Source organism: Mesoplodon densirostris, chromosome 14 (genome assembly GCF_025265405.1).
Source record: "Mesoplodon densirostris isolate mMesDen1 chromosome 14, mMesDen1 primary haplotype, whole genome shotgun sequence".
Classification (NCBI taxonomy): Eukaryota; Metazoa; Chordata; class Mammalia; order Artiodactyla; family Ziphiidae; genus Mesoplodon; species Mesoplodon densirostris.
The window spans coordinates 60,404,119-60,417,432 of record NC_082674.1 but is presented as its reverse complement, the minus strand read 5'-3'; the positions used below and the strand labels follow the sequence as shown (position 1 = coordinate 60,417,432).

At 50.4% G+C, this 13,314-nt stretch overlaps 1 protein-coding gene across 3 annotated transcripts in view; it reads left to right on the top strand.

Annotated features, from left to right (window-relative positions):
• ADD2 (adducin 2) overlaps positions 1-12,746 on the top strand; it is a 115,012-nt gene extending 102,266 nt beyond the window's left edge. For all 3 annotated transcript variants that reach the window (XM_060118021.1, XM_060118022.1, XM_060118023.1), the window contains exon 16: positions 6,116-12,746. In XM_060118021.1, coding sequence (XP_059974004.1) covers positions 6,116-6,423 — 308 coding nt within the window. In that variant the 3' untranslated portion in view covers positions 6,424-12,746. The remainder of the gene's footprint in view (positions 1-6,115) is intronic.
• Positions 12,747-13,314: the final 568 nt, after the last annotated feature.

Below are 13,314 nucleotides of genomic sequence, written 5' to 3'. Positions count from 1 at the left end.
GGATCTGGTTAAAATGAAGATTAAAATGTTAAAATGAAGACACAGTAGGTCTGGGGTGGGACCTGAGACCCTGCATTTCTGGCAAGCCCCCTGGTGAGGCTGATGGTGTCATTCTCAACCTTGGCTGCATATCGAGATCACCTGGGGAGTTTTACAATCCCTGACGCCTGCCGGGGTCCCACCCCAGCAGTTTCTGAGTTCAGTGGTCTAGGAGTGGGCATGGGGGAGGGCAGCCTGGAGTGGTAAGATCTCTCCAGGTGAATCTAATGTGTAGCCCAGGTTGAAAACCACTTTATTAGATACTAGTTTAGAGAACTGAGTTCTAGGCCCAACTCAACTGTTAATTTTAGAAAATCAGATAATCTCCGTGCCTCAGTTTCCTTGTCTGTCAGATGGGGCTACTAATATTTTCCCCTTTTAAGGTTCTAATATATATAAGGGAAGGTGTAGGTGAGGACATGCTTGGAAAGAGTAAAAGCCTGATGTAAATATAAGATCTAATTATGGTTATGATTAATAATATACATATGATGGAGAATAATATGATAGTCCAAACCTCCTAGATCATGCAAGTGTCTTTAATGAGCTCCTGGAGTCGCTCCGGGGCATGAACGCTCCTCCCCTGGGGCACGCCACCCCAACTGTGAGCCCTCACCAGGGAGGGCTGAACCCCAGGCAGACAGTAGCAGCTGGGTGTCCTGATAGAACCTTCCCCCTCCTGGGTAGAATGGCCACACGTGTGGATGCAGCTCGACCCCCCAACTCTGAGCTCCCTCCATAAGTGAACTGCTGCCTTGAGCACAGGCCCAGCGTTGGCAGAGGAAGCCCATCTGCTTGAGGCCAGAGCCCCAAGTGGATGTCCCATGCCTGTGTTCATTGTGTCTCACCGTGGTGTTGTCAACCTGCCTCCACAACATCTTCCTTTCTCTTCCCGTTGGTGCCTTCATCAAAGGAGTTTCCTCCGATTCTGAATACTTGTCTCTGTAATAAGTATAGAGAGGCTGTTTACTAACTCACTCCAATACGTGCAATGGGGGAGGGAGGACGTTTACAAAGGTAATATGTTGCTCCTCAGTTTTTTCTTTTGCTGCTCACAACCCTGCCTTCGCGAGGTTTCCTGACCATAAACGTCATGACCAATTCCACATGTGCTGTGCGTGGTTTAGGCATCCCTCTAGGATAGACACACATAGGTCATAGCCGTGCACTAACACACTCCCGTACTTGCATGGCACATGCCACCCACAGTGAATGGACCTTGGGCCAGCTGCTGGATGCCCCCTTTGGCGGAGGGCTTGTGGCCCTCGGGTGCACATCTGCACCCCCCCTTCCTAGTGCATGGGCCCCTCTAAGGAGCCCATGACCTCTTCTAGGGCTGGGGGCCAGAGCCTGAATGACCTTGGGGACCAACTGCCTTATCTGGATGCAGAGAGCACCCGGCCTGACTGCCGTCTGCAGCATCCCTGCACCAACTGCAGGAAGGCGAGCCCACTGGAGAGGAGGCTGGTGGCAGGAGTGGGACAAGGGGTGGCAATTCCATTTTGGCTCTTGGGAGCCCCTTGGAGTGACCTCTGCTACTCGGTGGGACAGAAGTGGGGAGGAGACGGGTGTGAGGGGTGGGATCACTGCTTTCCCACTGCCTGATGTTGTTCCCACTGCAGCAGGATTCCTGCTCCTCTCTGGCCCAAATCTATGCTCCATGGAGAGGCACACTCTAGTTGAGTTGTTAGAAAAGAGTCTTCCTGTAACACAGGCAGAGCTGGGGAGCGTGGACCTCCTTGGTGCCTTCCCCGCGTGAAGAGGCACCAGTTGGAGCTGTCTGGGGTGACCGGTGTGAAGTGGGGCTGGGTTGCCTTGGCCAGGCTGCCCATTGGCTTACCCAGCTCCTCAGGACAACAGGGCTGACCCCCCGAGTAGCATCTGCACTTTCACATGTAGCTCACCCATCGGATCAGGAATGACTTTTTCACCATTTGTCCCCATGCTCTCAAATCCTCTTGTGCTAATTCACCTCAATGTTACTCCTCATCTGTCTCCCTGACTCCTACCCCCTCAGCCTCTCTGAAGGAGTCCTTCCAGTCCTCTTCCCTCACATCTGGCCACCTCTGTCATCACCTTCTCTGTTGACTGGCTCCTGACTGTCCCTGCCCCTGCTGACTCAATCCCCCCAGGGGCCCCTCAGGAGCACTGGCTATGCCTGCAAAGAAATAGCCCTGCATTCAGCCTCAGAAGGTCAGCTCTGTCACTTACTAATTTAGCCATCTCAAATACGTTGCATAAAAACACTGCAGGATGGGGGACTAACATGAATCCTTGCCTTTCTTAACTTACAGCATTGTTATCAGGATAAAATGAGCTCATAAATATAAAAGGACCTTGTAATGTGCTTTCATAAATGAGTTCTCATTATGTACTGTGTTCTCAGGATTGTGAGAGAGACTACGCTGCTTGCTGTTTTAAGCCACTAAGTTCTGGTGTGGTTTGTTACGCAGCAGTAGATAACTATTAAATCATAGTGCCTAATGAGAACTGGTTTATGGAAATTAGTTCTTCTGTGGATTGACTAGGCTCAGCGGGTGGTTCTTCTGCTGCACGGATGTCAGCTGGGGCTGCAGTCATCTGGTTGCCTGACTAAGCTAGAACTTCCAACATGGGGCACTCACATGTCAGGTGCCTTGTCAGGGGCAGCTGGAAGGCTGGGCTCAGCTGGGACAGTGGAATGGCTGGGCCTCTTTCTCTGTCTCTCTGTCTGTCCGTCTCTCCATATAACTGTAGGTCCTCTCCATGTGGGCTCTCCATCTGTGTTTCCATCAAGGTAGTTGGACTTTACACATGGTGCCTCAAGGCTCCCCAAACTATAGAAGCAGAAGCTGCCGGGCCTTCTTAATTCTTCGGCCTGAGGCTGGCTCAGTGGCACTTCCTCTGCATTCTGCTGGTTTCTCCAAGCCACAGGGCCAGCCCAGATTCAGTGTGGGAGGGGACCACACTCAAGTGTAAAATTCATATGTTGGTGGTAGGTTTAGAGAAGGGCAAAATCATTGTCAAATGTCAAGGGAGGCTGGAACCAGACGTTGGGGAGATATATGCTTGGACTGGCAGATAAGAGTAGAGTGGGCTGTCCAGGGAGTGGGCATTTCTGGAAGGGGACATCGGAGGACTGAGAGACAAGTGTTTGGATGCTGAGGGATAGTGAGAAATCCAGCCTGAGCGGTAGGTACCCAAACAAGCTCGGCATCTCCCTACCAAAGCACCTCCCTTCCTCCTCCAGCCTCTTCAAGCCTTTCAGCTCTTCCCAAGACACAAGGGTGTGGCTATGGACCCAGGCTGCCAAGTCCAGTCTTGTTCCAAATCCACTCTCCCTATTCCCCTCTGCTTCCTGGCCACCACCCTTGGATAGATCCCCCGATTTCCCAGCCTCTACCCCATTCCACCCACCCTACACCTGTCTCCTACTCCCAGAGCTTGAAGTGCCCCATCTAGGAGAGAAAGCCAGTGGTTCGTCTTAGGAGATGCTAGAAGGTGAGTTCCCATCTGCCGCAGCTCCTGGAGCCCTTCAAATAGCTGAAGACCCAGGTAGTTCTGACCTTAACTGTCGTGGGCTGTTAACAAAGGAGAGATCTGGGCTCTCAGAGCTGGTCCTTGATACTTTCCTTACTGGGGCCCAATAAGTATTTATTTCTAGAGCCTTGACTGCTGCCCCTTCTCTTGGCCAACTGCACCCTCCAGGGGTCTCTGTCCCCACCACCTGAGGGAGTGGTGACCTCGATCTGGAACCCGACTCCTCCAAGGCCCATGGTACCTCCCAGCCCCACATTCTGTTTGCTGGTACTCCCCAGACGATTCATGGTGTGGGGGCTCTGTGAGATGCTGGTGGCATGCCCGGTGTGGACTTGTTTTCTGGCTGGGGAGAAGAATCCTAGTGTGCTCTCCTAGAGCAAGCCAGCAGGGGTTGCTGTTGCAGATGCAGCTGAACGGGTGGGTGTGGGTGAAGGCCACTGCTGGGGCGAGGATGCTTATCACCACAGGGCAGGAAATGGCACCTGGACAGAATGTGGGGTCCTCTGATCCATAGTTGTGTTCGTGGAGCTAGAAGGCAGGTGACAAAATCATCTGAGAGGGTGTGACTTGAGAAACACGTCCTCACGGGTCATCCAAGTGAGGGGCCATTGGAGGTACAAGAGCCCAGGAGGCCAAGAGTGGGAACAGGGGAATAGGTACAGGAGACAAAGGCCAGCATTCAGGGTTGCTGTTTGTTTACAAGGTTGGGTCCAGTTCAGCGTAGAAGGCTCAGACTGGGACAGACAAGAAAGAAGATGAGGTATGGTGTTGGCTTGGTTAGAATAAAACCATTCACACGTTCATTTGTTTGCTTATGCATTCAACCATTCATGGATTCCACAGCCATTTTTTGAGTACCTCCTATAAGCTAGTCACGTAGATAATTAAACACAGTCTTGTCTGATTTATTTCAGTTTTGAGGAGAGAGATAGGCATAAAAAAGAAGTGATTGTTTTACAGTCACTGTGATGGAAATTTATCTAGTAGGGGCTGAAAGGAAGGAGTGACAAATTCTACCTGGAAGCAGGGATGGGACCAGGAAAGACTTTAAGGGGAGGGTAACATTCAAGCTGATTGATTGTGTGGGTGAAGGTTGGGGACACAGAGAAGGGTGGTCCAGACAGAGGGAAACAGACTGCAATGGCAGGGAGGGGTCCAGGGACCAGAGGGTTGATGAGGCCAAAAGCAGGTGAAGAGAGGAGAGGGGAGTGGTCAGGGGGAAAGCTGTGTCTGGACAGCTTTTCTGCGTTCAAGAGAATGGCCAGTGATGACCATGGGAATTCATGGTGGGCGGGAGGGCAGTAAGGGCCATAGGAATCAAGCGCATTAGAATACTTGGTAGCTGGATGATGGCAGGATGCGGGCCAGACAGTAGGAAGAATGGGAGCCAGGGCCAAGGTCTTCATTACTAAGAGGGGACAGTCCTCAGGAGTTATTGGAGAAGACGTTTGCTTACCCACATAGTTAAACTAGCCCATGTTAACTGTCCCCAAATTTACCCCCCCGTCCCATCTTCCATGTAACCAGACATTTCTCCAGTCTTTACCCCATCAAGAACCCTAGCCTTTTCCCAGGACATCTATCTTGCCCCACTCTGTCTGTAAGGGACACCAGTCTCCCACCTTCCCCAGCTCCCACACTCCTACTTTCTTGTGGTGTGATATCCCTCACACTCACACACATGCGCACTCACACACATGCACACTCACACACACCCCTCTCAGTTTCACGTAGTGAAAACAACACTAAGCTGGGATGGCAGGAAACTGAGGTCTGCCCGCTTTTACTGCTTTACTCAGTTTTCCTATCTGTAAAATGGGGAGGAGCTAGATGATCTTTACCTTCCTTTCTACTTTTCAGAGTCTACGGTTTTAGAATTTTCCCTCCTCCTTCCCCGTACAGGCATTTCAAAGCTTGAGTGGAAGCAGGGTGGGAAGAGAGTGGGAAGGAGGAGAAAAGGTGGCAGGAGGGTTTCACTCCTGGCCTTGAACAGGGTGGCAGTCTGTAGGGTCCATGCCACTCAGGGAATTCCACCCTCCCTCTGCCTGCCCCTCTCTGCCTACTGGGAAGATACTCTCCATTTTTGAAAAGTTCCTCAGTGGTGTAGGAAATGAAATGGGTAGGAAAACATGTCATTTCCATATTTTTACTAGTGAAACTGAACCAGTTACCACAATTCTTAGCTGCATCCCCTGAGCTGTCCATGGCACTGCCCTCCCCTTCCTACAGCCTCTCTGTAGTCTGCATCTGTTCCCTTGTTCTGGCTGTTCCTAGGAAAGCTCCCAACCGGGCCCCTGCTGGGCTGCTGCCGTGTCTGGAGATCATTACCTGTTTACATTTGTAGACAAGAGCCCAGAGTCCCTGGCCTGCCAAGGGCCTGTTCTCTCCTGTTTGGGAGAGAACCCTGTCTACCCCTTTCCCCTTACCGTGTCAGCCCGCCCCTCTCTTTGCTCTAGACTTCCTTTATATAATTGCCTAGAAATGGTTCTGTTAGCCCCAGGTTGAAGCTCTCGCCTGAATGAAATCTTATGGGTCACGTCTTTGGATCTTTTTCTAGAAGATGCTAAGAAGACGGAAACAAGCAAAGCCACCACAGAGCCGGAAACGACGCAGCCAGAAGGAGTGGTGGTCAACGGCAGGGAGGACGAGCAGACGGCAGAGGACATCCTCAGCAAAGGCCTCAGCCAGATGACCACCAGCGCCGACACGGATGTCGATACCTCGAAGGACAAAACAGAGTCAGTCACCAGCGGTCCCCTGTCCCCAGAGGGCTCACCTTCCAAGTCTCCCTCAAAGAAGAAGAAGAAATTCCGCACCCCGTCCTTCCTGAAGAAGAGCAAAAAGAAGGAGAAAGTGGAGTCCTGATTCGCAGCCCCCTGGGGCTCCCACCTGCGACCTCCCTCCCCTCCCTCGCCGTCTCCCATCTCTGTCCCTGGAAGCACAGGGCCAAGGAGGGGTCGAATAGGCCCTGGATCACACTCTGATGGGAAACTTAGAGATTACCCCACCAACCCCTCCTTTTACAGTTGCCCCACAGAAATCAGGTGACTTTCCCAAGGTCATACAGCTGGTTCGTGGCGGAGCCTGCACTGGAAGTCAGGTCTTCTGGCTCCCAGTCCAGTGCTCTTTCCACTACATGACACTGCCTAGCTGTGGGCTGCCCTTGTGAGGAGGCTGCCCCTGATCTGAGCCCAGGGCAAGGGGCCAAAGTCAGCCACAAGCTCTCACAAATCAGACCCAAATCAGACAGGTCGAGGCTTCCCTGAGCAAGGTCCCTGTCCTTGCGTGAACCTAACCTCCTGCTGATGGAGCTGTCACTATGTTTAGAAATCTCTCTTCTCTTTCCCGTAGGGTGACTGCCCTGCTGCTCACAGGAACCACACAAATGGACCCGTCCCCTCCACCAGAAGTTAATCCTTGTTCCCAAGGGCTGATAGCTTAGCTTGTGCTCCCCCAACCACTAACCCCGAGCTTTCTTCATGGAACCTCTGGAATGACGGCCGGAATTGTTGTAAGAGTGGGCAGACGTGAGGGCAGCCAGATCAGCCACAGCGTGGAGGATGGTTCGATCGATATAAGAAGCCAGGAACTTGACCCATTTGAACAGTGCATCTCAGGCACTTCAAAACTAAAACCAAATTTAGCTTAGGAAAAACTTCTGACATAAGCAGGGCTGAAATTTGGGGAAATTTTGATCCTCTGTTGGCTTTGGGCTGTACAAGGAGGATCAGGACAGCACGGATATGCGATGCCTTTCAAGCATTGCCTGACTCTCAGGGCAGCGCGGCTCACCCTGTCCCCCTCCGGTCTGGCATCTGGGATCCCCTGACCTTCCCTTAAACCTAGAAGCCCTGGCTCACAGCCTGGAACTGGCATCCTTGGCCCCTTGACCTTGGCCCCTTGACCGTAGCTCCTCTGGGTTCTGACTCAGTCACTCTAGGTCCAGCAGAGGAGAATGAGGTGAGCCCTTCAGGATTAATCCTCTCGGACCAGCTCTCAGAGAAAGGCTTGGGTGTCCCTGGCCCTGTCACTGTCTGCCCATCAATCCTGGGGCCTGTAAGAGCCACAGCTATTTTTTTAGATGCCATCACTATCTTTTCATACTCTTCCCTGGGGCTTTGATTTATGAGCATCACTGACTCTTAAAAAATAGACAATCCAATTCTCTTTAAAGCACAGTGTCTTCAAAGAATATTTTCCCTTTCTGTCCTGAATATTGTCGAAGTATTTTTGAAAGTTCTTAATCATAGTTTTCCATTTTTGAGCACTTACTACACACACACACACACACACACACACACACACACACACACTGTGCAGGCTTCACATACACTATATCCTTTAACTCTCATGATAATCCTGTGATGTGAGTCAGATTATTCCCATTTTATGGGTAAGAGAACTGAGCCCCGCAAAGGATAATTGACTTGTTCCAGTGACTTGGCTAGAAAGATTCAGAGCCTGGATTTGAACCCAGGTCTGTCTGAGTCCAGAACCTTTGCACTTAACAGCTATGATGATCAGAAAACTTTAATCTCTGAGGGTGGTTGTTTTAGTCCTGGACTGTTTTGTTTCTGTGACTGGTCTCCACTGCATAACGTTAGCACTTGAAGTGAAGGTAGGAAACCACCTGTGTTCTCCCCGATCAGTGCACAGTAAGTTCCTGGTGAATGTGGGCTGTGACAGGGCCAGTGTGGACCTCTGACAAAGGCGAGGCCAGAGCCTTCTGGTTGGGGCAGGAAACACCATCATCGTTGGGCTATTTCTTGAGAAGGAAGGAAACTGACACATGACTAAGGAAAACACAAATACTGTGTGTCCCTAGAGCAGATTCCTAACTGCTACCCAGACCCACCTCTCTGTTCTGCTTCTGATTGAGTGAAGTCTTGTGATGGACAACCCAAAGCAGAAAAGTCTGTGATATGGCAAACGCCTTTCAAAGCCACTCCTTTGATGCCTTCTTTTTTAAAAAAGAAGATTTCACATTCATTCATTCATCCCAGTATTTGCTAAGCATCCACTAAGCAGCAGGCATTATGCTGACATTAAAAGAAAACAATCGTTATGACTAGAATAATCAGTGACAGGCAGTGTTAAGAGAAAGGTAGAGGGGACCCAACCACTGATGCAGCTTTTTATGTTTGAGTGGTTGTCACTCAGAGATGATGTCAACAGACTCTTTGCTTTCAACACATTCTCTTTATTTCCTTTAAAACAGGGAGGCCTCATTTAGGTGAACATGCCAGGGCCTTGCAGGAGTTTATGCCATGGGGCAACCTCATATCCATCCGTTTTTTCCCTATGCATTCAAAACCCACGCATGAGCTTAGGTCATGGACCAAGCTTGAGGGCAGGACATGGTCCCCGCCTCAAGGAGGTTCCTAAGTCTAGTAGGCATGTAAGCAAGTTATAGAACGGGCAAGGGTGCAGACGAGGTGTAAGGAAGTGTTGATTGGCTATCTTCCAGGCCAGAGAAACCTTCCTGAAAGGAGTGAGGGTTGAGTTCGGTTTTCAAAGCAAAGAGGAATTTTCCAGGAGGACAAGAGGATTAGTAGGACACTGGTGATGAGGGAAGAGCACGTGCAAAGGCACGGGAGCATGAAACGCCATGACGCGTCCGTGGAGTAATTCAGTGAGGCCGGGACAGAAAGTGTGAGTCAGGCGATGGGGTTCACTTCACAGGTGGGCAGGGGTGGGTCATAAAGAAACTCATAGAAGGTGTGGGGGAGTGGGACTTTATCATGAATGGGGTTTGGAGCCGCTGAGGGCTTGTGGTCAGGGTAGATCGTGAGCAGGTTGCATCTTAGAAAAATTCCTTTGGTGACTGAGTGGAGGACTGACTGGAGGGGGCAGCGCTGGAGGCATGGGAGGTCTCCACAAGGAGGCCTTTCGGAAACTGGAACGGACGTGGTGGCCTGCCTTACACTGCCTTCTCCCTTATAGCAAATAGTGAGCTGGGAGCACAGAATTCATTCCCATGACATTCTTTGGATAAGGCATCTTAAGAGAGCTTTTCAGCAAGGAGAGGGAACTATTCAGAGAGCTCATGCTCAGCGCAGCTTCCAGTTCTGTTTTGTCTTGGTGTAGAGTTGCTGGGAGAGCTGTCGAGTCACCCTGCCCATTTCTCCTCCTCTTGAACGTATAGGATGCAGCTGGCATGGCTCCAGGCTCGAGGCCAGGCGCTGAGTGCTGCTGAAGCAGATGTGCCATTCAAACAAGACCACAGGCTCTTAGGGTGAGAGGAAGGGACTTATTCTTTGGCTCTGAATAAAAATTGGCTGGATACTTTGGCCAGTATCTGTCTGGAGAAAAATGTACATGTGAGGAGCTCAGCAGTGTTAGGTGATAGGATGGTTTCTAGTAAAGCTTGGATATGCTGTGGAAAAGGATGAGAAAGTGTGGACAAACATGCTATGTTATAGATGCTGAGCTGGGGAGTGGAGAGGTTTCTGAGCCTGTCTCCTTGGGAAGATGGGCAGGGGTGGGAGTAAGGAGGCAGAGGTGTTACAGAGATGCAAGCTTGGCGCCAGTGACTCCCCCTGCACTGCTGGCCGGTGCCCAGCAGTCATGTGTGAGGACCATCCACACCACGTGACCTTTCCTCAGACTTTGCAAAAAGCACTGCCAAGAGACCAGCCCAGATCTGGGCTCCACAAGAGCCTCCTGGCCTGCGGGTGACCCAAGTCACTGTCCGACTTCAGCCAGGTTATACAGATAAAAATAACCTCCCTCAACCCTCCTGTAAGGAAAACGGGGCTCTTCCTCTGCAGACAGATAAATTCTTTCTAAAGAACTTGAGTGGATTTGGATGAGAAGTCTGGTCCAGTAAGAACCCCACTGGAAAGCATCACCCTTATACCACTGACTGTGTACTCTGAGCCTTGCATCCTGCTCCCCGTCCAGTGGCGTCATTGACTCCTGAATGTGGCAAGACAGCCATGCAGATGTCATTTGGCATCACAGAGGGCTACGACCCTTGTCAACACGGGAAGAAGTGCTATCTGGTCACTTCTCTGGTTGCCGTGGATTTGAAAGAACCCTTCACCCAACATCACGATTCACTTCTGAAAACCTAAAAAATGAAAAGGAAGTGTGGATTTCTCCATGGAGGTAGTCAGAGGGGCAGATAGACACACAGCCTACCCTCAGTCTCTGTGCCATCTTTGTACCGGTGTGAATTTTATGCTCTAGCTCCAGGCAGGAATACTCAGTTTTTGACTGTTGAACAAATGAGAAAAACTACAGCCCTTCCCCTGGGTACTGGTGCAGGTCGGCAGCAGTACTCGAGGTGGCTGCCACATTGCATTTGCCTCTCCGATCACAGAGGGAGAGGGTCTGTTAAAACCTTCTCTACCATATGAGCCCAAGCAAAGTCTCTAAGACAATAACATTCAAAGAGTCTGAGAAGAAATGAAGGAGGGGACAAATGTGTGCTCTCCACCCCCGCAGGAAGGACAGGGCTCCCCACAATTCAAGACGTGGTGGGGCATTATATCCTCACTTTTCCACATCTATTCTGAGAGGGATACTTTAAAAAGCCAGAGACCTGAAATGACTAATGAAATATGCTCATTGGATGTTTATCTGTGGGCAGTTCCACTGGTACCACAATATGAAATAGCATGCACAGTACGCAGTAGAGTGTTGAGTTCCAGACGCCCCATCTAAGCAACCTGTCCACTTGGACGTGGATTCTTTTTTGCCAGAACTAAGAGTGCACGTGTAGAGCTCTGGGGCCAATGCACACCCAAACCTGTTAGCCTCCCATGGTGAGAAGCCACCTCTCACCCAGGCCTCAGGGTGGGGTTTCAGGCGGGGTGTCTCTCTTGAGTGGAGAAAGCGCCTTTCGTCATTTTTATGTAGAGAGGCTTCTCTTTTTAGGAAGGATTAGGAAGAATCTCTGGTTGGGGGTTTTCTTAAAAATACAGAAGCTATGGTTTGCATTGGTTTGTACTTATGTGGTATGAAGGTTTGCCAAATTGATGTTTGGTGCCCTTTGCCTTCAAGCTTGCCCCCAGAGTTGGGCTGTCACTATGAGACATTGGGGCCTGAAGATGGAGGAGAAGTGGTCACCGTTACCGGCACAGGGTGGGACTCAGGTGGAGCTGGAAGCAGAGTTTCCCTGTGGGGAGGTACCAGCCAGTAGCTTTCCCTGTGTAGTCGGCCCTTTCCAAGCAGCAGGGTGAGGCCCGCTGTGACGTGGCAAACCCCTATCTTTAGTGAAAGAAAATGTTTTGAGGGCTTAGGGGGTTGAGAGGAGACTAGCAAGAAAAACCCTAAACTCTTCTCCCCTCCAACAAATTATCTTGCATAATTTTGAGAAGCGCAAAGGCCAGATCTTGTCTGTTAAAGTGAACCAGAAGAAGGAAGACAGTTGGACCAAGGACAGAGGGGCTACATTTAAATACATCAAAGGCCTCCTAAAATGGGAATATATTTTGAGGACCTCACCCCCACCTTTCAACTGCACCACATGCCTATCGGTCCTGCTTTGTGGGTGATTGTTTGATCTCCACCGGTTGCTCCACCTTTAAATTCCTGTAATCTATGATACACCCTACACCGCTGAGTCCCACGCCCTTTCTCAGGGAGAGGCGGGGTGGGGAGCAGAAATGGTCCTGAGCCCGGCTCACCTGGTGGTGGAGTACACGGGGGTCTAGGTAGAGTGCTGTGTTCTCTAGAGCTGTGGATGGTTTCGGTGAAATGTCTGTGTCTGACAATCGTCTTCCCTTGTACATACATGGTCTGTGTTTAGCTTTTCCTAGTATTGTGAAGTTTCAAATAGGGGTTCCATGCAAATACTCTTTCTGCTACTGAAATGCCAGCCCCCCGGATTGTGCATCTTTCCCACAAGTGGTTTTGCCTTTACGCTAACACTTTTTGAGCCACTGATGTGCAGATTGATTCGTTTCTTGGGCTTTTATTTTGCAATTTTATATATATATACACACATTATATATATAATATATATATATATTTATGGGTTGGTTTTGTACGGTTTTCTGTTTGAATCTCTGAGCACCAAAGCTGCCCTCAGATTGTCAAGAGAACTTTCCAAAGCCACTTCCTGAGCCCCCCGCTGCTTTGGTGTTTGTGGTGCCGGGCGGTATCTCTGGCCGTGGATTTCTGTATGTACGTACTGTCTTCTCACCCGCAGATATTTCCCTAGTAAATCTACTGTGCTTGGCTTCCCGGTGTGTGACCCATCTCTGTCGGCCACCCAGTTCTTCCAGCTCCCTGGGGAGCAGAAGCCAGAGAGGGGCTCCATGTATGGAAACTTTTATCCTGGGAACTTCACGCATGGAAACCTGGACATATGAATCATTGAGTTCTGACTGGGGAGGGAGGTAATAAAATGCTACAGTCCTCTGAGAAGGGAAAGGCCAGGTGGATTTGCAAACAGCTCCGTGGAGGAAGGTCAATTTAGATGGGTTGGGATGGGGAGGGCTTGCAGAAACAAACAGGAGCAGGTTCACAGGCTGGAATGGAAAGAGGTGTCAGGCCAGGATCAGAGGGCTGGGGAGAGCTAAGACGTCACCCCAAAGGGCAAAAGGGGAACAGAGACACTAGAGGAGAGGAGGAAGAGGAGGAAAGAGCCATTTTGCCCCCTCCCAACTCTTCCTTACTCAAATAAGGGGCTCCGTGTTTGTGGAGGGTCCACACACATCAGTCAGGTGCTGCTTAAGTGTGTTATACGTAGCATCTCATTTAATCCCCATAAAACCAGAAGGGCCACCCTATTATCATTACCCAGTT